The 23,486-nt window shown below is 37.8% G+C and overlaps 1 protein-coding gene across 2 annotated transcripts in view; it reads left to right on the top strand.

Moving 5' to 3' along the window:
- PRKG1 (protein kinase cGMP-dependent 1) overlaps nt 1-23,486 on the top strand; it is a 1,186,718-nt gene that overhangs the window by 724,830 nt on the left and 438,402 nt on the right. For both annotated transcript variants that reach the window (XM_046653608.1, XM_046653607.1), the window contains exon 4: nt 18,534-18,639. In XM_046653608.1, coding sequence (XP_046509564.1) covers nt 18,534-18,639 — 106 coding nt within the window. The remainder of the gene's footprint in view (nt 1-18,533; nt 18,640-23,486) is intronic.

The raw sequence follows: 23,486 nt of genomic DNA, 5'->3' as shown, positions 1-23,486 counted from the left end.
GAACTTCTTTCCCTGATGAAATAAGAAACAATTTCCTAAGCCTAGCTCTGACTGTATAGTTTCATTAGTGTCAATTAGACTGCCATTAATTTAGCTTTAAAAGTGGTCATAGCTTTTGGAATAAAATGCTACATTCTTTTTGCCTCTCATCTCCCTTTTTATTATTGAAAAGACAAGATGTTATTGATGGAAAAAGGCTAACTTGTGGCAGGAGAGCAATTAGTGTGAAGACCAGGACTAATTAAAAGAAATACTCTTCACATTTTTTAGAATTGGGATTGCTCACGGGGGTTATTCTTTTTTCCTTCTGAAGCCATAAAATTGTAATTTGATTATTTTTATATAAAAAGCATTTGGAACAATATCATGTCGTCATCAGAAATTTCTCCTTTGTTTCTTTGTGGTATGTGTCATTAATGCCCTAAAAAAATTGACTATGATGCTAGGTGAGTGGTAAACCAGTGCTTGAAATGGGAGGGGAGGAGCAGTGGGGTTTTTGAGACAAACTCTGGTCTTTAGTTACCAAGTTTTTGTCCTTTGCATAAATATCTCTCCACTTCTACCATGACATGTTTTTGTTTCTCTTTGTTACTGTTTCCTGTTTGGAAAAATGAGAAAAGGAAAACATTTGCATAAAAATACTGGCCAGGAAAGCTGAAAGAGCCAGTAAAAAACTCAAAAGGGGAAATTTGAATCCTAAAAGATATTCCTGGCTTCCTACTTAAATGCAACTTGTAGCAGATCAATGTCTGTCTATTGTATTACTGATTTACAATAAAGGTGTCAAATTTCTGCTTGGCAGTACTAAGCGGAAACAAGATATGAACAACATTAAAGATTGAGGCTAGTTCTGTTATCTCCCCACTCAACATTCTAAATTTTACACAATGAACTGCGTTGTACTCCAGCTGATGGCTACTGTCAACCTAAAGCCATATCCAATATATGTTTGCATTTGAGCAGACATAACACACTCATGCCATGTTTAAATACAGAAAAACAAATTGATGAGAACTTAGCATGGTTAAGAAAGCACATATTGCTACTTTTGTCAGTGACTAGGGGACATCTCATTCAGCTAATATAGATAAATATACTGATAGTTATCTTAAGATGATAACGCTGTTTTATCTTTACAAGGTAATCGTGTATCTGTAGCAAGCCCTGGTGGTCTAGTGGTTAAGATTTGGCACTCTTACTTTTGCATCCTAGATTCATTTCCTGGTCAGGGACCCACATTACCCATCTGTCAGTTGTTATATTGTGGCGGATACATGTTGCTGTGATGCTGAAAGCTACGTCACCAGTATTTTGAATACCAGCAGGGTCATCCATGATGGACAGGTTTCAGTAGAGCTTTCAGACTAAACAGATTAGAAAGAAGGACCTGGCCACCCACTTCCTAAAACTGGCCATGGAAACCCCATGAATAGCAGCGGAGCATTGTCTGATACAGCGCTAGAAGAGGAGAGGATGGCACAAAAAAAGCCGGGCAGGATTCTGCTCTTCTGTACACAGGGTTATTAAGTCAGAATTGACTCCATGGCACTAACAACAACAAATCCAGTTGTTGCACATGGGTTATGGAGCCTAAGCTGAATGGTCTCCATTTCTCATGCTTTGCTACATCCTCGTGCAGGTTGTATTAGTTATACCTAAGAAAATAGATTTGAAATAGAACTTGAAATGGAAAGAAGATAGACTTGAAATCCCTAGAAGCCTGAAGTCTGTACTTGGTGCTATTGTCAGGGTAATTGTTAGAGATCTGGATTTTCAGAATGGCATGAACCATATCAGTGAAGTCAGAGAAGGTGGAGAAGTTGTTATATTTCATTAATTCTGCCCAAGATCTACTAAAGTCCTGGCTAGATTCTATCAAATTTGGTAGTACAGCAACTGGCGGGGCCCGGGGGGTGCGGGGTGTGGATTTGTTGTTTCTGAACTGAGTGGTAAGCGGTAGAGAGGCCTTGTGTGTGTTTTAGGAGTTTATGTCCTTAAGCTGAGTAAAGAGTGTCTGTTTTGGAGATGGAGCTAAATGAAAGGAAAGAAATAGAATTTTTTATTTTTAAAGTTGTAAAATAAAGTAAGGTTTTGCTAACTTGTTAACAGCAAAAATTTGACCAGTCGTTGCTTTCTGCCTTTGGACCAATCGTCCCCCTCTAGGGCTTACTGTAAGTACTTCTTCCTCGGGGAACTCTTTCCTCACCCCTAGGGTTGGGTTAGATGCTCCTGGTAGCCGCTCCCCATGTACCTTGTGAACCTGCCTGGTGAGCCTGGCACTCACCACTTGTTGCACATGGGTTATGCAACAGCTATTGGCAGCTTTTGGTTTATTGTTCTCTCCTCCACTGAGTCATCATAAGCTCCTAGAAGACAAGACATGTGTATGTATTGTTTGTTATCACATCTGCAGTACTTGGCAGTTAGTATTTCCTAAATATTTATTTGTGGAACAAATAACATCACATTCAAACCTCACTTATGACTTTAATACTTTCTTTTTTTTTTCTTTATTTATCAGTGCTTCCTAATGATTCTACTCAGTGTCTTGAAATCCTTAACCACTTCAAGAGTTAGATCCGGTCAACCGGACTGCTTAAGATTTCTAGAAATGTGTCAGTTATTAGACAGTTTACCTTTGAAATAATCTACTTTTTATAAAGGTCATGCATTCCAAATTTATAATTTGGAAAATATAAATCTTAAATGAGTACCATGTTGATCTATTTTTGGTCATTGTAATTAAAATTACGTGATACATTGAGAATGCCCTTGAAAGTCCTTTGGAAGATGAACTTTGTAGCCATCAGCATCTTTCTGGATAATCTTGGTAAAATCACTTAATCTCTCTGCACCTTGTTTTTTTTTGTTTTTTTTTCCTACTGACAAAATGGAATTATAACTTGCCTTACCTAAGTATTGTTTCAAAAAGAATTAGAACCGTATATATGAAACCCTCTGAAAAACCATAAACTTCCATTGAAATGACAAAGATTTCAGAGTTTAATCTCCTTTCTACGTTCCGAACCTGTAGGTTAGAGCCCAGTGATCATGCCCAATTTAGCAATTTGTAAGGCATTCAGGACTAGTTCTGGGGCTCCAGCCAAAGACCAGACTCAGACAAGCTTAAGTAAAAATGCAGCTTGATTGATCACATACTCAGATAGGGGGAAAGGAGGAATATGTAGGGATGGGGCACTGGGCGTGAATTCCCCAGCATAGTGGTTACACAAGGACGAGATACTGCTGGCAGACAAAAACACACCCATGCAAGCCTTAGCTGAGGTCCAGCTCAAGAGTTTAGAAGCAACGCTGCTACATATATTCACACCAGTCTTCACCACCTTTTAGCAAATATACATCCTTAAACGATGTAAGCAAAGAATAGAAGATGCTAGGTCTGCCATTATTTGCTGAAGGAGTTAGCACAATTATGCTGACCAAGGGCAAGTCATTGGGTGGCTAGGTTGCACTTTGAATATCACTTTGGTGCGTTGGTAATTGGTGCCATTGTGTGAAAATGACGCTTAGTGAAAGAAAAAGGGGTTATGTTTAATGTCTTTAAGCAGAGGATTGTCTTTCTAGAAATCCTGATCTTTTTTGTCCTGAAGAAACCAGTGATCCTGCTGTAAAACAAAGATGATACTGCTTCTTTCATCTTTGTAAATATAAGAACTCTCAGTTTCCTTACTGCATAAGAACACAACCAGCCACTGCATTCAGGTCAATTAAAGCTCATTTTTCTAATTGTTGAATAATCAGTTTTCCTTGCAACACTATGTGTCTTCCAGATTTAAAAAAAAACACAAGAAGGAAAATGGCATTCTCATAATATGCCAAAAGTAGACAATTTTGAAAATATAAAACAGCTGAGCTCACTTGACATTTCTTGATGTCATCTACTTGATCTGCCAGAGGAGGAGATGGTTAGAGATCTTCCTTTTCTCATGATTTTTTCCAGAATTCTGCCAAACTTAGAGAATTATATATAATTTACTAAAGAAGAGATGGACCCAAAGGGGACATTTCTATTCCAAACCCTAGTATAGTCTAGAAAATAAATGTGAAGTCATATTGCATCTGTTTCTTTTAACCAGCTGTGTCATATACTTTCTTAATGGGACCTAGACAGAAGCATTGGTTTTCATATTTATGTGAGGAATTGAAAGTGGTCATAAATTATAGCTGTTGAGTCTAGCCTTAAGGTGGCAATGCACTAAGGTGATGTGGAGTCACACAACAAAAATGGAAACTTCTAAAGCACATCAACAGTGAGCTCTGCAGGGAAGATGCAGGAGGGGCTAATAGACGTATAATCTCAATGCTTCATTTTTTCCCCTCAAGGAATAGGATTAATTAAGAACACATCAAATATATGGCTTCTGGCATATAGACACACAGTTTGCAGAAAGAGAAACAGTATGATATAAGAACTGACTGGGAAAAGGGAAACCTCTTCCTTGGAGAGACCAAATTTAATAATATTTCTGAGTTGAAGTCACATAGTTCAATGTGCAAGGAAAAGTTATTAGTAAGACTTTTTAAAGATGTTTATTGGGATTTCAGCAAATATGTAAGCATATGTTTTCAACATCTTGGTGTGGTGTTTAGGGAAGCAGCCCATCCAACTGACAAAAGGACTTACAGATGTGGTACCATTGCCTTAATGAGATTCAAGACTTAAAATCTGTTGTTAGGCACAGATGCGCAATGACATTTACCAAACATGTACTAATACTTTTGAATTAGGCACACTGTTCAAAATGTGCCAGCCTGCAGAAAATTGTGTCACCATAAGAAGGCTGTCAGCCGAACCATCTCAGTCACTTGCCAGAGACTGAAGCTTGTGATGGAAGCCCCTAATGTGCCATGTTTGGAGCCTCATTGATGTGATGTAGATGCTCTACGTATTTAAGAGCCCACTGAAAATGAATCTCTTTAAAGTAGATTGGCCACCCAGCCTGTTTCCTTTTCTAAAGGATCACAAAGCATCTGTTTAATAATTTTCAATTCTAGAATTTTTCTGAGCTTTGACTTCAATTAAATTCTGTAAGGCCTGTTTATAATAGAATTAAGAACTATCCACCAATGAATTGTTGGGAGACGTTTATATCTAAAAGTGCCAGGCAGGAATATGTATGAGTTCTTCATTCAGCAAACATCTATTGGCTCTTACCATATGCCAGTAACCAGGGACACAGTGCACTAGGGATAAAAAGATATACGAGACACACTTCTTGAGCCTTCAAAGAGCTCTGTGCTGCTGTAAGCCAGCTCTCTGGTCTTTGTCACCAAATTGACACACACTCAGTCTTTACCTAATTTCCCTCTTAACCTCGAAGCCTGTTTAAACCTGTATGCAATTCACCAGGTGATGTTTCTTTCCATTATTCTGAGGTAGTGAGCCAACTTCATGACTGCTCTAAACTTTTGTTCTTTCTTTTTTAACTCTCTCAGAATTCGTTGTCAGTATCCTGCAGGTGAGCGTGTATTTGTTCTTTGTTTCCTATGTATTTATAATATGGTCACATCATTAAAGGACATCCATGAGTGAATTACATTTTAGATGCCAGGTATCGTGCTGAGTATCTACTATAAGTTATTGCATTCATATCTGAGAACAGTTCCATGAGGGATATGTTGTTCTCTCAGTTTCCTAAAATAGACTAGTGACAGCTTAAATTACTTGCCCAAGACCACACAGCTCCTGTGTGGTACAGGGAAGATACTCACACAGGCCAGACTCTGGTATTTTTACTTCTTTTGCATTCCTGACTCTTTAAATTTGTGCATAAAACATTGGATGAGACACTATTTCCTTCACCAAAGTCAACAAATGATATCACCTTTTTTCTAGATATCTGGTTGTCTGACATAGGTCTGTCACTAGATCATCACCCTTTTGGTACAATGCCCCATACAGGGAGATGTTACCTCAAAATAACTATCATCGTTCACTCAGTCATGTGGATCTGTGACTCATTCCTCTCTGCACTGATCCTTTAGCTACTGTGGAATCTTATGGTTCAGCTGCTCTTTTGAGCTGATCCAATGAAATTTCCCATCTGATTCAGGAATCCTTTCCCCACTATTGTGTCAGGTGGTCTACTGGAGTTCTTCTTATGATGGAAAGCTTCTTAGTGCAAGATTCAGCCTTTGCTGTACTCCTTTTGTCTTTACATTGAGCCTGAATCACCAACCCTATAATTTCTAATTCCTAGTTTAGTTCTGTCCTTGACAAGCCAGAGAGAATTGCCTCTTAATCCATCAGAAATATTATGTGGTGGATTGATTCCAAATTTGGCTTGAGGTGGAAAAATTAAGTCTATTAACATAAGATGGAATAATAAAGAAAGAAGTGAGTGCGTAAATAAAAATTACAAAAAGTTACCTTTGAACAGCAAGGTACTTGAGAACAAGGTCTGTATCTTATCTTTGTATCACCAGTGCCTAGCATGGTTCCTGGCACATAGTAAAGTCTCAAAGAATGCCTGTAGAATGTTTGTAATAAATGTCTCCCAACTCTTGATTTCAGGCTAGCTCTTAATTCTAGTGTAAAAAGTGCCATTGAATTTACTTGAAGTCTAATAAACTCATCAAATCCTTAGGACAGTTATTGAGTTTTCCCTTTCTCTTATCCAGACAGTATATCCTCAGTTTCTTCATCTTTTTCACAGATTGTTTCCCCCTTTGTAACCTAGTCACTTATTTTCCCTAAAACATTTGTTGAGTACTGTGGCCCATGAAAAATTCTGAAGTAAGGCAGTGTGATAAAACCCATAAAGGAGGCACAATCAGAAGGTCGTAAAAGTTTAGAAAGAGAGAAAGTTTAGCTGGGAGCAATTAGAAAGTCTTCATGGAGAAAGTAGTCTTTGAACTGGGTCTTGAAGGGCTACCAAGATTGTCATAAGTAGAGGAAGATAATTGGAGCAAAGACCTCGAGGCAAGGAAAGGAAGGGTATATTTGGAAAATGGACATTAGCATCATTGGATGAAATAAAAAGTATGTCTAAGGGGGGCTGGCCCCATGGCCGAGTGGTTAAGTTCACGCGCTCCGCTGCAGGTGGCCCAGTGTTTCGTTGGTTCGAATCCTGGGCGCGGACATGGCACTGCTCATCAAACCATGCTGAGGCAGCGGCCCACATGCCACAACTAGAAGGACCCACAATGAAGAATAGACAACTATGCACTGGGGGGCTTTGGGGAGAAAAAGGAAAAAAAATTTAAAAAAACATCTAAAAAAAAAAGTATGTCTAAGGGATTGTGAGAGAGGAAGTTAAAAAGTACTTTGAACTGAATATGGATTAAATGCAAGGATGGAGAAGTTTTGCTTTATTTATAGGCAGTCGAGGGCCATTGAATGTTTTATGCCTAGAGTGACAGGATTAGGATAGTGCTTTAGGAAGATCAATCTTGAAGGACTGATTGGAGTAACGAGATTTTTCTTAACTGTGTTTTTCTGTAAGTAGTTCACAAGCGATTGTGTGATCTTTACTATTCTTCGCTACGCAGAATTTGTAGCATTTTAGTCTTCACAACTCTGTTATTATCTGTGGGTCTTCTGGCTCCTGCTTTCACTCTTGGTCCTTAATTTATATCTCAGTACGCAGAAAGCCACTTATTTCCTTGAGGCTCCTTCCTCGCTTCTTCCTGCTCTTTTTTGTAACATACCTGACCTTTGCTTCATGCCAAGTTGTTTCAGATGACCTGAGGTTTATTTGTTTGTTGTTTGCTCATTCCTACACCCTCCTTCCAACCCTGAGGCCCCACTACCAACATTTTATAAAGCTAAGTGTCCACAGGTTTCTAAATAATTGCACTTTGGTTTAACAGATGTAAGACAAGACAGCATATTGTTGTAAACAAGGACTGCAAGGAGAAAGACTGGGATGCTGAGGGAATTCCCTGCTCCCACAGCCTGGTTTTACATCCCCAGAACCTGTTACTAATTAGCACTTAGTTTTTAGTGTTTATGGACTTTGGTCAACAAGAAGGGAGACATGGTTAAAGTTCTGCACGAGTGGAATTTACTCTGGCCCACTTGAGTACTCATACACATTAATCTCTGCTGCCCTTGGTGACTGCTGTCAACTAGTCTCAAGATGGTTCACACGGCTTTAACTGTCAAAAATGACTTCTTGAACTCCACTGAGAGTTACCGTGCATAAAAATTGGAGCCCGTAGAATGAAGCACAATACTTCTTGAGCTTTTTCACTGAAGGCCACCTAAAGACAGAGGTGGCTCCTGGTCACTCTGAAGGTTGGGAAGAGGAGCATGCTGGGCATGATGTGGTCTTGAGAGCCAAGAGGGAGAGGTTGGGTAGAAGGTTGTCACCAGGAGCCTGCCTAGGTGTAAAATATCTTTGAAGTCTCTCATTACACTAAGATTTTGGGTAAAATTTGTGGCCCACTTCTGTTTTAGTTTCAAGAAATCCTCCCCATCTCAATTATTGAAGTCAAATTTATATTCCATTTTGGTCCTGTGGTTTCTGAGTATTTAATGATGATGAGTAGGGTGGTGAAGTGGGTCAGAAAAATGGAGTGAGGAAAGCACATATTCTTACCCCAGTTTCAGAAGCACTGTATTATGAAAAAGAACCTAGGCTTTGGAGGCAGAATGTGACTGACTCCTCTAATTATTACATATGTGACCTGGGCAGTAACTTAGCCTCTCTCAGCCTCAACTTCCATATTTGTAGAAACGGGGTAGTAATAACTTATAGGACTAATATAGGTTAAATAGATGTAACAAATGTAAAATTCTTATCATATCATATAGTAAATGTTCAATAATAGTACCCAAAATAATGTCCATTATTTATTATATCTGTGCTAAAATATATCACCATCCGTTTGGCTCTTCCAATATCCTTAGCATTTGAAAGTAAATTTAAATTTTAAAATCATTATGTTGGTTAGTATTTCAGTATTTTCAAAAAGTCACCGCTTGGCCTTACCAGTTACATTGTACAAGGTATGAAGTCAAGCAGAATTTAGAGAAACAACTGTTTCATTTCTATTGGCTTCATTACAGGGCAGCATGCTACATCACATCCTTTCGAAGAGATGACCATCATGACAAGAGTGATAGTAATTTTTCCACTATTAAGCTTATAATAATGATTATTCTTACCTGCAGTGTTCAATTTTACCATCCATCCTCTTCATAGAATAGATACGTCATTAAAGTGATAACTTTCCTAAGCATGAAAGGTTAAAATATAACCCCCATACTAACAGTGAGGCAGTTTGCACAATGGACACTCCAGATGCACTGTAAACAGCCAATGGCCTTTTCTAATTATGAAACATTTGTCTCAGAACATTCCGGCAGTTGGAATTTGGCTTTAGGCTAACATATGCCTTAATAATGTTGGGTAGCAGTTGTGGGCTTCATGGACCCCCTCAAGGTCTCTTCCAAGCCTCTGATTCTGTCACACTAAGTATCTGAGTGATCACAGATGATTCAAGCATCCAGAAATGTGGGGGAGGTAAAATAAACTTCTGGAATTCCTTGAGTATATAATAAAGTACCTTATGGTATGAGCTGGTGCTCTTTAATGTTGAAGGTGAAGTAGGAGAGTGAGCTAATGACACCTTTCCTTGTCCTTCCTCCTGCACTAAGCCCTCAAAAGCTTCTACTCTATTTAGACAGAATATATGGATCAGCAGAAAGTTTCCAATAAGACCCGCCTACTATCTGAGAATGTTCCCTGGAGAACAGGGGCTGACTTGCGGAAGAATAAGTTAGTCTGGAATCCTTGTCAGAAAACTCAACTAATGTTTTGCTGCCAGGGAAAGATGCCTCAAATTGGAAACCAGTTCTCTTCTAATAAAGATTATGAGAGACCATGGTGATTTTCCAATGAAGTAGAAGAATAGAGACAGATTTTATTTAGACAAAATATTTGGCACACACACAAAATTCAATTTAGAAAATACTTGATGAGGTCTTACTTTATGCCATCCCGGGGAATAAGAAAAGCATGTGAAGAAATGATTATGTATTACGAGTATTGCTCTTCTACAGCGGCACTGACCAATAAAAATATAATGTGAGTGATATATGTAATTTCAAATTTTCTGGTGGTTACATTAACAAAGTAAAAGGGAACAGGTATAATTTTAATAGTCCATTTTTATTTAACCCAGTATATCCAGAATATTATCATTGTAACATGTAATCAATATAAAATTATTCATAAGATAGTTTATGTTCTTTTTTCATACAAAGTCTTCCAAATCTTGAGTGTAATTTACACGTATAGCACGTTTCAATTCCCACTAGCCTCATTTCAACTACTCAATAGCTATATTTGGCCAATGGCTATCATATTGGACAGTGCATATTTAAAATTATCAAAGGCTAGGAAAATATAAACACTCATAAAAAGTTTGGTCCGGAAAGGTCTGAAAAGGGAAAAAATATAGAAAAATAACTTTGAGCTGAATGTTACAAGGATGAGTGAGTTTTAGAAGACGTGTGTAGAAAGTCATTCTAGGTTGAAGTCATGAGGTTAACCATCATGAGCAAAGACATGGAGTAAAATAAGCTTTAATATGGAGCACTTGGGGCAGGCTGAAGGCTGGAGAGGAGGCTGGGAAGACCTGGGAAATGTTACCAGTGCTGTCTGTAGAATTTGAACTCTGCCTTGGAAATGCTAGGTACTGATTTCTTTTTTAAATATTGGTGAGAGCCTTATGGAAAATAAAAACAAAACAAAGCATGAAAGGTATTTAGCTATCTAAACAAGTAAATACATCTGATCAACTTTTTCTTTATTTATTGTGGTAAAATATACATAACAAAATTTATCATTCTAACTATTTTAAGTGTGCAATTCAGTGACATTAAGTACCGTCATATTGTTATGCAGCCATCATCACTATCCGCCTGAAGAAATCTTTCATCATCTCAAACTGAGACTCTGTGCTTGTTAAAAAATAACTCCCCATTATCCCTGCCCCCACCCCCGTCCCTAGTAACCACTGTTCTACATTTTGTCTCCATGAATTTGACTATCCTAGACACCTCATATGAATGGAATCATATAACACTTGTCCTTCTGTATCTGGTTTATTTCACTTTGTAAAACAATGTCAGTGTTTACCCATGATGTAGCATGTGTCAGATTTTCATTCCTGTTTTAAGGCGGACTAATATTCCATTGTTTGTATATACCACATTTTATTTATCCATCCTTCAAAGGACATTTGGGTTGTTTTAACCTTTTGACTATTGTGAATATTGCTGCTGTGAAAATTAGTGTACAAATAACTGTTTGTATCCCTGCTTTCAATTCTTTTGGAATTGAAGTGGAATAGAAGTGGAATTGCTGTATCACATGCTCATTCTTTGTTTAATTTTTTGAGGAGCCCCTTTTCATTGTCCATAGTGTCTACACTGGGGATTACCATTTTCCACAGTGTCAAAATGGAATACCATTTTCCATAGTGTTTATACCATTTCATGTTCCCACTAGTAATGTACAAGTCTTCTAATTTCTTCACAAACTTACCAACATTTGTTATTTTCTTCTTTGAACATAGCCATCCTAATGGGGGTAAAGTGTCATCTCATTGTGGTTTTGACTTTCATCTCCCTAATGTTTGATGGTGTTGAGCATCTTTTCGTGTCTTATTGGCCGTTTGTATAGCTTGTTGATCAACTTTTGTAAACGGGAATATTGTCCCCAAAACATAAAACTTATTTGGCTGACACTGGTAATTTTTGTGACTTTTCATCTTGGCCTTCTTAACATTCCCAAAGTTGTCTGAGTGTTTGTCATGCCACTTACAGCAACCTAACACATTTATTTCTAGAGTGCAAATATCTGTTGGACCAAATGATTCCAGAATGTTAAGGTAATTAGACTTCTATATTATGGCAAAGATAGTTTAAAAAGTATGAAAAGGTAGTTTGAAGTATAGTGATATATTTATAATAGAAAAGAGAAGAAAATTATAAGCTTATTTGCTCAGTATAAGTCATTAGGTTAGTTTATGATGTGCATGGTTCTTACACTTAAAAAATGGCAGTTGTTTGCAAATACACTGGCCATCTGTACTTTTGATTAATAAGAATAGAGCATTCCTTATTTCATTATTTTATTTCCAGGCTGCAAAGTTGGGTGTTAGGGTCAAATTCTCTCTCCCTGATGCATCCTGTCTATTCAAGATCTTTGATACCTTTCAAATTCATTCATCTCTCTAGCTTCATTGCCACTGCCAGAGTCCACCCACTTGGATAATTACAAGAGGCTGCTGATAGCTCTCTCTCTAACTCTCTATGCCTAACTCTATCTCTCTCTCTTTCTTTTTGTCTCTATCTCTCTTTCTATCCCTGCCTCTGTCTCTCTCTTGCTCCCCCTAGTCCTGTTCTCCTCCAGTGAACTATTAGGCTACTGCTAACATGATCTTTCTGAAGTGAATCACCTACCTTAAACCTTCAGTGCCCTCTCCTCACTGACCTCAGGACCAAGTCCTAACTCTGCAGCAGGGATACAAGCACCATTTGTGTTTTCCTTATCTCTTCAGTTTCACCTCTGACTACCTCCTGCCTCACTCAGCACCTCAGCCTCCCTGGACCACTTGCAGTTTCCAAGAATCGCCTTTTCTTCATTACACATGTGAACCAGACTCCTCTTCCCGGAAAGTCCTTGGGGTGATAGTGGTGATGGGAGAAACCTTAAAATTATCTAGCTACTCCCTTGGAATACTTAGTTCTGGAGCAAGGTCTGGGAAGCCCCTGCTGAGCTCAGTGTTAACTCTATTTGCTGAACCATGGGATCCTAGGTAATCCCGGGTGGAGGGCCAGGAATAGTCAGGGAACTCAGGCAAGTGGCTGTTTACTAAATAAGTATTATTTACTTCTTAACAGTTTGCATGCCTCTATGAATGCAGACCAGCTAAGTATCAGTCCTGCCCTTTACCACTCCCACTGCCCCTTTCTCTGACCTAATCCTTGCTCCAGGACTTGCTTACAGCAGGCCCTCTTAATTTTATGGGTGTCATGGACCTATTTGTCACTCTGATGATGAATATGGACCCCTCTAAGAATAATGTTTTTAAAAGCATAAAATATGTAGGATTACAAAGGAAATCATTTATATTGAAATACAATGATAAAACATTTAATAATTAATTGTAATAAAAACATATTGAAAACAAGATCTAGAGGCAGGTCTGGTAACTACCATAATTTCAAAGTAATGATGAGTGTAAATTAGATTTAAGATATCTGCAGCAAACGTAGGATGATGTGAAAATAGACATGGTTTCTATTGGTGGCAAAGCACTACTGCGATTTGTTGCCTACACTTACCATAGAAAGAAATGCTAAATTTCAGTGACAGGCTGGTAAAAATACAGATATTTTTTTCCCACCTCACATTCGCAAATCCCTTGAGTTCCATCCACAGACTCCTTGGGGCTTCATGGATCCCAGGTGTCTCAGTTCAGGGGGCTACAACATGTACCATAGTCCAGGTGGCTTAATCAACATTTATTCTCACAGTTTTGGAGCCTTGAAGTTTTAGGTCAGGGTGCCAGTGTGGTTGGGTTCTTGGTGAGGGCTCTCTTCCCTGGTTATGTTTGTCACAAGGCCTTTTCTTGGTGTGTGCACACAGAAAGCATGTGTGTCTCCTCCTCTTTTTATGAGGACATTGATCCCATCATGTGGGCTCCATCCTCATGACCTCATCTAGGCCTAATTACCTCCTGTGATATTGTGATTTATAATAAGAAATATATATTTGGTCCTAGTCCCTGTTTCTTGCACAGAGCTCCTAAGACCCTTGGAATTTCCTAAGTGTTGAGAGCAACAAATATGTCTCTTGCTGTGTTAATCAGTTGCCACCAGCCAATGATTTAATCAATCATGCCTATAATGTGAAACATCCATAAAAACCCTAAGGACTGGGCTTGGAAAGTGCTGGGAGAGTGGTGCACCTGGAGAGGGCATGGGAGCTCCATGTCCTTTCCTCATACCTTGCTCTATGCATCTCTTCCATCCTCTGGCTGTTCCTGAGTTATATCCTTTTATAATAAGCCAATAATCTAGTAAGTAAAATGTTTCTCCGAGTTCTATGAGCTACTCTAGCAAATTAATTGAACCAAGAAGGGGGTCTTGGGAACCTCTGATTTATAGCAAGTTCAGCAGAAGTACAGGTACCAACCTGGGCTTGTGAGTGGCGTCTAAAGTGGGGTTGGGAGGGCACAGTCTTGTAGGACTGAACACTTACCCTGTGGAATCTGATGCTTTCCATTGGTAGATAGTGTCAGAATTGATATGAATTATAGAACACCCAGCTGGTGTCCTGAGAATTGATTGTTGGTGTGGAGATCTGCCCTTTCCACACTGGAATTGGTACCAGAACCAAAGGCCTCACCTCAGAATACCATGACATTTGGGATTAGGACTTTAGCTTTTGAATGTGTGGGAGACACAAACATTCAGTCCACAACATCAGGTGAAGAACCCTGACTTAGATGAGTCTCTTCTGGAAAGCCTTCTTTTTTTTTTTTCCTGCTTTATCTCCCCAAATCCCTCCTGGTACCTGGTTGTATATCTTGGTTGCAGGTCCTTCTAGTTGTGGCATGTGGGACGCCGCCTCAACGTGGCCTGACGAGTGGTGCCATGTCTGCGCCCGGGATCTGAACCAGCAAAACCCTGGGCCGCCACAGCAGAGCACGCGAACTTAACCACTGTGCCACCAGGCCAGCCCAAAGGCTTCTTTAATCATCCCTTCTTAGTTCCTCCCCACAGGGAGTCTGTGATATCTTTTCTGTGTATTCACAGCCCCAGATACTTGCTCCCTGCTAGCACTTACTCTTGATTTGTTGTTCTTTTATACTAGACCAGGAGTCAGCAAGTGATTTCTGTAAAGGGCCAGATAGTAATATTTTAGGCTTTATGGTTCATATAGTCTCTGTCAAAATTACTCAATTCAGCCAGAAACAATATGTAAATGAATGAGCATAATTGTGTTCCAATAAGACTTTTATGGACACTAAAATTTGTTTCATATAATTTTCATGTGTCACGAAATATTCTTCTTTTTAAATTTTTCAATCATTTAAAAATACAAAACCCATTCTTAGCTAGTGGCCCATACAGAAACCAACCATGGGTTGGATTTGGCGTGGCCGATAGTTTGTCAGCCTCTGTGCTGGATCACACGTTTCTTGAGGGCAGGAACTGTAAATTTGTTTTCTATCCTTTACGTATAGCACCAGTGTTGGCTATATTGGTGTACAGTAAATATGGGCTGAATAAATATTTTAGTCTATAAGTGCTTTATGCCCACATATGCTTTCTCAATATAATTCCAAAGTTTGAATTGGACAGCAGATGAATTCCCCAGTAGAAGAATTTAAGCCAAACCCAGCTTTGTGGTCTCTTATTTTGTGGCTCCTTCCTCTCTAATCTTGGTATCCCCTACACAAAGGCCAACCATTGCCTATGTTGAAGGTGTTCTTAATGTACTCATGCACTTAGAGATGTCAGAAGAATGGAAACTTACATATTTTCCACTGAAAATACATATTTTTACTGAATAAGTTCCACTGAACTTACATATTTTCAATGTAGTCTTAACCTGAAAAAAATGATAAATGTTTCAGCAGAGAATTTTAGATAACTTGAACAAAAATGAAAATCTCTCCCTAACAATTTCTCTGCTTTATACCCTTCAGACTCAAACGTTCAACAACAATAATCATTGTGAAAAATCACAGGAATTTTATTTGCTAAGTGCTTATTCCCTGCAGAGATTAATACACCATTTAAAAGAGTTTCATTTTTATTCTTTGAATGGTCTCTTTAAGTTATGGAAGCAACAGACTTATCCTCCAGCAGACTGTTTAAGAAGCAAGGTGTTAATCATAACTCTAATATAACCACATTTTTGATAACAAGTCAAGGTGATTATCAGTCATGCTTGCCCACCTGTAAAATGCTGACTTGACTAGTATGTCTATTGGCTGAATATAAAAAAGGTTTTGGCACCTTACCCAAGGTCATGGGCAAATTTGCAATCTCATCAAGCCATGCACATTATCATGCAAAATATATGAAACAGTTTTACTCAGAGACATTTCAATAGTCCACGTAAACGAGAATCAGAACATAAATGAAAATATTGAATTCTGTAAACTTAATTTGAGAGATCATTTTTCAACATCCATTGGTTTAGAGATTATTCATCTCAGTAGACATGGATTATGATATCTAATAAATTCAGTTTAGACATTTTAATGTGACATTAGAGTCCACCTATGCTTACTTTGTTTTTCTTACAGGAGAACTTCATGTACAGAAATTACATTAGTTAACAAATATACCCAATGCTTATCAAATGAAAAAATAATACCCTGAGTGAGGGGAGCTTATAAGAAGTGAGACAAGGACTCTTCTCTGAGAGAATGTACAGATTTATTTGTGGAAACATGATACAGCAGACACAGCAGAGATAATTAACCATATTGGTAACATGTGCTAAGTGTCAATGAGTGACACAGGTAGTAAAAGCCATAGTTGTTCACACAATAGAAGGTTGTTCATCAGGAGGAACCAGTGACGGAGGCTGGCCTTGAAGTTTGAACTCAGACATAAAATGTTTGGTCTCAAACACACACACACACACACACACACACACACACACACACACACACACACACCCCACACACACAACACACAGAACTGCCAAGCCTTTTCTCTTACTCCCATTGCTGCCATATTCATTAAGTCCCTCCTCTCTTGACTCCTGAATTACTGTGGCCTCTGCTTGGTCCTCTGTGCTCATCAATCCTTGTTTGAAACTGTGCATACAACATATTAGCAGAACAATTTTCCTCACACAAAACTTTCATCATATTACTACTCTGCCCTATGGTTTTTCCATAAGTTGTTATTTGGCAACACCAGTGTTGGTCTGTATTCTGCTTGACTTGTGTGTCTGAATCCAATTTATGCCCCTTCTAGATTAGTCTTTCTCATCTGTCACTGTGATCATCTCTCTGTTTAACAGCCTGTAAGAGAAACCTTCATATATTGCTGCTAGGATTATACATCGTGAAGACTTTCTGCAGGGCAAAGTCTTAAAATATGTGTATACTTTACTTCTCTTAGATATTCTGCTTCTAATCATTCCTTTGAGGTGCATTTTAAACATATATGTATGTAATAGTACAACTATTTTTATTGCCCCTATTTTTAAAATAACAAACTCGGTTGATGTATCCTAATTTGTCCTTTGGAGGGAGGCATTTCTATACTGGAAGTACCTAAGAAACATTAAGAATGATAATGAATATAGAAAATTTTGGGGTTTTTCTTGTAAGGATTTAAAATATTGATCTATTGCATTCACTGAACTTAGTCTGAGACCTATGAAGAAGAGAGAATTGTATTCTTCCATCTTTCTCTGTTTTTGGCTCATTAAACTATATCCTGGCCCCATTCACTGATCTTTCTAAAACCTCTGAATAGCCCTTCTCTACCCCATATCCCATGGGTATGATGTATGAATTGGCTTTCTTAGTTCATGTGTTAACTTAAAATATTTTCAAGAGGAAGATGGGCACGGATGTTAACTCAGGGCCAGTCTTCCTGAGCAAAAAGAGGAGGATTGGCGGCAGATGTTAGCTCAGGGCTAATCTTCTTTAAAAAAAAAATTCTATTGTGAAAATTTGCAAATACACATAAAAATAGAGCATAGTAAAATAACCCTCTTGTATGCCCATCACACAGATTCAATTACCAAGATTTTTAGTGTACTCTTCTTTTAAAACATAAGTTTATCTTGATATATTGTTCTGTTGCACTATTACAGCTTTCTTTTCTAAAACTTGTCTTTTAGTCATGTGCTTAATAGATCAAATGGTGAAATTCTGTGGTATTCAGTCTTAATACTTAATTATTCACTGTCAAAGACAGTGGTAGGTAAGAGTAGAAATTAAAATTCAACAAACATACCTAATATAACTTCATAGGGTAAATTTGGGCACAGGTTGCGATTTGTAAAATGAGCTTTGTGTAGAAATTCTTGTGGAATTATCATTTCTATTATATTAAATTTGTCCCGAAACCTGAAACTTGAATTTTCACCTCTACTTTTTGCAATTAAAATGTGATCATATGAGTCATTAACACCATTCTGGATAATTACCAGGGAGTGTTAATACTTATGAACCTCTCTTTCTTTTCATTCAATTTTCTTCATATATGGTCTTGGAATTACTAAATATTTTCAATGTGTGTACTTAGGCATTCTCATCCTTTAAGGACATAACAGCAACAGGAACCTTTCTCTTGGACAATAATATGAGTGTGGAAAATTATGAAGCATATTTTGCCTGTAAGAATACTTGCCTTCTTAATGAAATAGAATGGCATTATGATCTTAGCTTTCAATGAAGGTTAATCATTTTCATACTTCTCACAAATAACTCATCTCTTTTGCATGATATAGTTCACAGTTGAATTGTCTAATTAATTTTTCCTTGTTTGTTTTCTTTTTCTTTTTCTCCAGCTCTTGTAAATGTGAAACTCTGGGCCATTGATCGACAATGTTTTCAAACAATAATGATGAGGACAGGACTGATCAAGCATACCGAGTATATGGAATTTTTAAAAAGGTGGGATGCTTTCTTTTCTCCTTCTGAGAGCATTTACTGTCTTTTCAACTCTCTTCTCCGAAAGGCAGCACAAGGAAGACTTTTTGCTTTTATCTCAGCCTTAATAGCCTACAAATTTGCAAAAGTGCATGACTTTGGTTTGACTTCTTTCTATTTCTAGTGCCAATTTTCATATGTGGTTAAGCCAGAACTTCAGTTTCATTCAACATTCTCTTGTAGAAGAGTGCAGCTCAGAGAAACAAATGACAATTTGTCTGAACAAAAAAAGATCTTGAGTCCATCTCTGACTAGTGTGTATCAGCTAATATATTTATGGTACCTCTTCTAAAGCAACCCAAGGTATAAGACTGAATCATCTCTTATGTGAGGTTCCATATTAAAGGTCAGATGACTAAGATGGAAAAGTTCCGAGAAGCTTATTATCCTTTAATCCTCAGTTTAATTTCCCAAATTAAATTCATTTTATGTTACAGTTTTGAAATAGCAAAAGCTTTTCTTTTCTTGATGCTATATATTATCATAATAACTCAATATAGCATGGAAATTGGAATAAAAACCCAGCTTTTCATTTCTTAGAAATACACTGATATTCACTGAAATGCATTTCTTTTTCTCTAAGCTTATTTTATTTTGAAGAAATGTATTATTGTAGAATTAAAAAGAATATTGGCAACTCTGATGACTTTGTTTCAAAAAGTAGTTATTTTATATCATTTTCTTTTGAAAATAGAGCCATCATTAAGCAGCGAGGCATAGATTATGTGAGCTAAAGGGGAATGAGTGTAACACCAATTAAGATTTCATTTTTGAGAGCTAGAATATTAAACTAGCCTTTTCATTTTGTATTTTCATTTTTGGTGAAAAATAGTTTAAATGGAGCTAAAAAATGAAATTCACATTTTGTTTCAGTGCTACATCTTGATAGATACCTACTGAATTTTCTTAAGATGTAATTTTAATAATCCTTACTTGGGTATTTATTGGGGTTAATTTATTTTGATTATGATTCATTGTTTATACATTTTTAATTTCCACACAAAATTTTTTCTTCATATTCCTTCTGAAGGGACAATAAAATTCTAATTAGATGCCAAACAATAAGATATTAAAATGCTACTGTATCAGGATGGTGTTGGTTTTTTTCTTCACTGTCATTGAGTGAAACATTTAGGAGAGGTGGAAATGTAAATTTCTGTTTGGAGTTTAATATAATTTGCAAGGAAATTAAATTATTCAGGTGCCGTAGGTGTGTGTTGATATATATATATATATATATATATATATATATATATGTTGAGATGTATGTGTTAATATATACGTTGATATATGTATATAGAGAGAGAGTTGTGTGTGTATGTGAATGTTATGGAGAGGGAGAGACAAAGAGAATGAATACTCATTTTTAAGGAATTATTTAAAGCATAAGTTATTGATTTTTTCTGATGCAGCCCTAATAGAGAAAGATTCCAGTTAGTAATCAATGAAATGCTTACTTCTAGGACAAAGCCCATTATTTGTCTGATGTGCCTAAGCGCTAGGCACTTATGATGTTGGTTTTAACTTCCATAAATTTGTCCTTCCAAGGAAATGGAATGAATGCCAATGCTGTCTTGCATGACTCAAACAAAAAAATTTTTTAAGAAGCACCATTTGAGGGAATGGACATGTCTCATTGTGTTTTTGCTTTTCTTTTCATTGACCCTGAATATATTGTTATTTTTATATTATTCTCAGAGTTGCCTAAATTTGTGTTATCAATTCTCACAATTCAAACTTTCAACAGTAAAAGTCGGTTTGCCAGAGTGCGTGCACATTTCTTATTGGTTAGCTTAGAGCGGGTAAAGTTTAATGGGTTGAATACAAAAGAGGAGGGTTGTGACTTTGATGTCACTTTTCATTTGGCCACTCTGTAAAATATCAAGTCCACATCATTTGTGAATGTAGTACTGGACTCAGAGTCCAGAGAGGTGACACAATGACCTCATTGCCTAGGGCCAGCTTGAATCTTCCTAAATCATGGCTGTGACCAACTGGTTCTCTCCGTAACCCTTCAGTGGCTCACAATTCCTGTTGAATTATGTACAGCCTCATTAGCTGCATATTCAAGACCCTCCCATAGCGCAATGCCAGCCTGCTGTCTCACCTTGGTTTCTTCTTGCCCCAGGCAAACCAAAGGATTCCATGTGCCTGGGCAGTCCCTGTGTTTTTACACAGTATACTGCCTCTGTTGCCTTTTTCCTCACCATCTGTGTTCAGATCTCTCTGTTCTTTTTAGATCCATCTAAAAGCTTCCTTTTCCACAGATACTGACCTCATTGCACTGAGGAGTAACCTCTCCCTCCTCTGGAGCTTCATCTCTACCATGAGTGTCATTTTCTACTAGGGTTTATTATAATCTGGCTACTAAACTTATTTTGACTTCTAGACTATCATCTTTTCAGAACTGGAGCTATTTCTTAAGCATCTTGGTATTTCTTCTTTGGCACAAAACTTACTGCTTTATAGATAGGCAGTTTATCGGACAACAAATGCAGGGCCAGTACGTAATTTGCAGGTCCCAGTGCAAAATGAAAATCCAGGGCTCCTTTTCCAAAAATTGCTAAAAATTTCAAGACATTGACAGCATAGTATTGAAGCAAGTATAGGAATCTCCTAAGCTTGGGCCCTGTGCTATTGCACAAGTTGCACACTCGTGAAATTGAAAGAGTGAATAATATTCATTCCTCCTTCACATTCCCAGATTGACTATACTTGCTACTGTTTATTTTGCAAGACTATTAAGAGATGGCATAATATCCCCAAAGGAAATAATGATTGATATTGCTAAAAACTCAGATGACAAAAATTTATTAAAATTTTCTACCGTAACTTCAGAATTGTTTTCATTTCCTGGTTTATTGTTGATTTTTAAAAATGTTGCTTACCACTGTTTTACATCATGTAAAATTTTTAAAGTTTTATATAGTCAAGACAATCAACTTTTCCTGTTTAAAAAGGCTCACCTACCTTAACATTATAAAACTACAGACTTAATACTTGAAAGTTCTGTATAGCGATCTGTGGGGGGGGGGGGTGTTTTTTCTTTATTTTGTTTGCTAAATAAAACTTTCATTTGATATTTTTTGTGATGGATATCATATACTTTATATTTTATGGAGGAGTTAAGGGGATAAAGCAATTGTGACACTATCAGAAAAATAAAAACTCTAGCAAGTGATATTGCAAATCATCAGAATTCTTCACTGTAGGGGTCGCTATTGTGCCTTGGAATGCCTTCCTAACTGAGGCATTTTAGGGTCAGTGACAGGCTAAAAGAGGAATGATCCTATATCTCTGCTCATCTCCCCATATTACTCTTCCTCTTCCTTTTTCTAAATAAGCATGTAAGTTTGGAGGATGAGAAAAAGTAATACACCAGGCATGTAAATGCACTGCTAATGTGCAAGGATTTTTCTTCATTGTCAAAGTTGGTTTTTGTTTTCATTCCAGTGTGTTTACCGATTTTGTAACTACCAGTCATGTGGTTTGGCCCTCTTTTTGCTATTAAATGCCACATCAAACTGTGATTCTGGCTCTGTAATCCTGTTTTGTCGTTTCTCTTTTGTGCCTGTATTCCGCATTCCCTCATGTAAACACAGATGTTCCCATGCAAGCATAGCAAAAAAAAATATTCAAGGGACAGTGCTATTAAGCAAGGCAGGATTGCTATAGGTCCAGTAGCAATTCTCCCAGTTGCCAGCATTTTCCATTTTCTTTGGCTACTGAAAAGTGCTGTTGGTTTTAAGATGGATTCTGAAAAATGGGCCAAATAACTGCCAGAGTTAATTTGTGTTGCTTTTTTCCGAGCATATTCTCTATGCTGCTGTTGGCACTGACATCTATAGCCAGAACAGCTTTAGAATGCAGCTGTGTACCCCTGGGATGTGCTTGTAGGAACTGGGTTTCCTATTGGTCCCAGACTGATGATGATGACGACAATGATGATGAACTATTTATATCACTTGCCTCACTGACAAATCACAGGCACAGCAGGGAATGCTTGGAGCTTAAGCCACTCAGTTGATTCCACTGACAGTCACAAAACTTTTCTTCATCTACTAGGGAATCTTATGGCAAGTCAGTTATGCTCATGTCATCTGCCTGCATAAAACCTTTCCATGACTTCTCATCACTCCTAAGATAAAGCCTAGTCTTTGTCATTGTCTTCAAAGCCTTCCTGCCCTGAGTCATCTCACTGAATATCTTCTCCTTCCTCATTCTCTCATTCTCTCTTTGCTCCAGTCGCTTGGTAGATTTTCATTTCCTTATATGCTCCGTGCTCCCTCCCAGTGGAGATCATCCCAAGGGACTCCTCTCCCTTCGAATGAATATTTATCAGGGTGATCTGTGGGGTGGCACATGAGGTATGCCTGCTGTGGCAGCAAAAAGGATCTGATATCTCTCAAGACAGTTATAAATTTCTGATTTCCCTCCCCTGAGTTGAAAGGGGCATCAATAATATTAGCCACCAAGTTTCACATTGTGTTTTCAGTAACTAGAATTTTAAAGTTTGGAGGCTTTGAAGGTCTTTGGTGATTATTTGGTTCTCAGCTGACTTTTCAGCCATTAAGGGACTTGGAGGTATTTTTCACTTTTAAAACTACCAGTCCTGAGGTTTGGTCCTCTTTAGGCAGAAGCGTAGACCTGCTCCAGGAATCCCTGATCACTGGAAGCTAATTTCTAACAAAGCCCAAAGCTAACAGCTCCCTATAAGGGCCTTAGCAGCAACCACGTACAAGGAGTCAAGAAGAGGAGTGGGCCTCTGGTGAATCTAGAGCTACTCTGATGATTCTTCCTTCAGCCGCAGT

This window comes from Equus quagga, chromosome 2 (genome assembly GCF_021613505.1).
Source record: "Equus quagga isolate Etosha38 chromosome 2, UCLA_HA_Equagga_1.0, whole genome shotgun sequence".
NCBI classification, from domain to species: domain Eukaryota; kingdom Metazoa; phylum Chordata; class Mammalia; order Perissodactyla; family Equidae; genus Equus; species Equus quagga.
The sequence above is the reverse complement of the archived record's forward strand: the minus strand, read 5'-3'. Positions and strand labels throughout refer to the sequence as shown.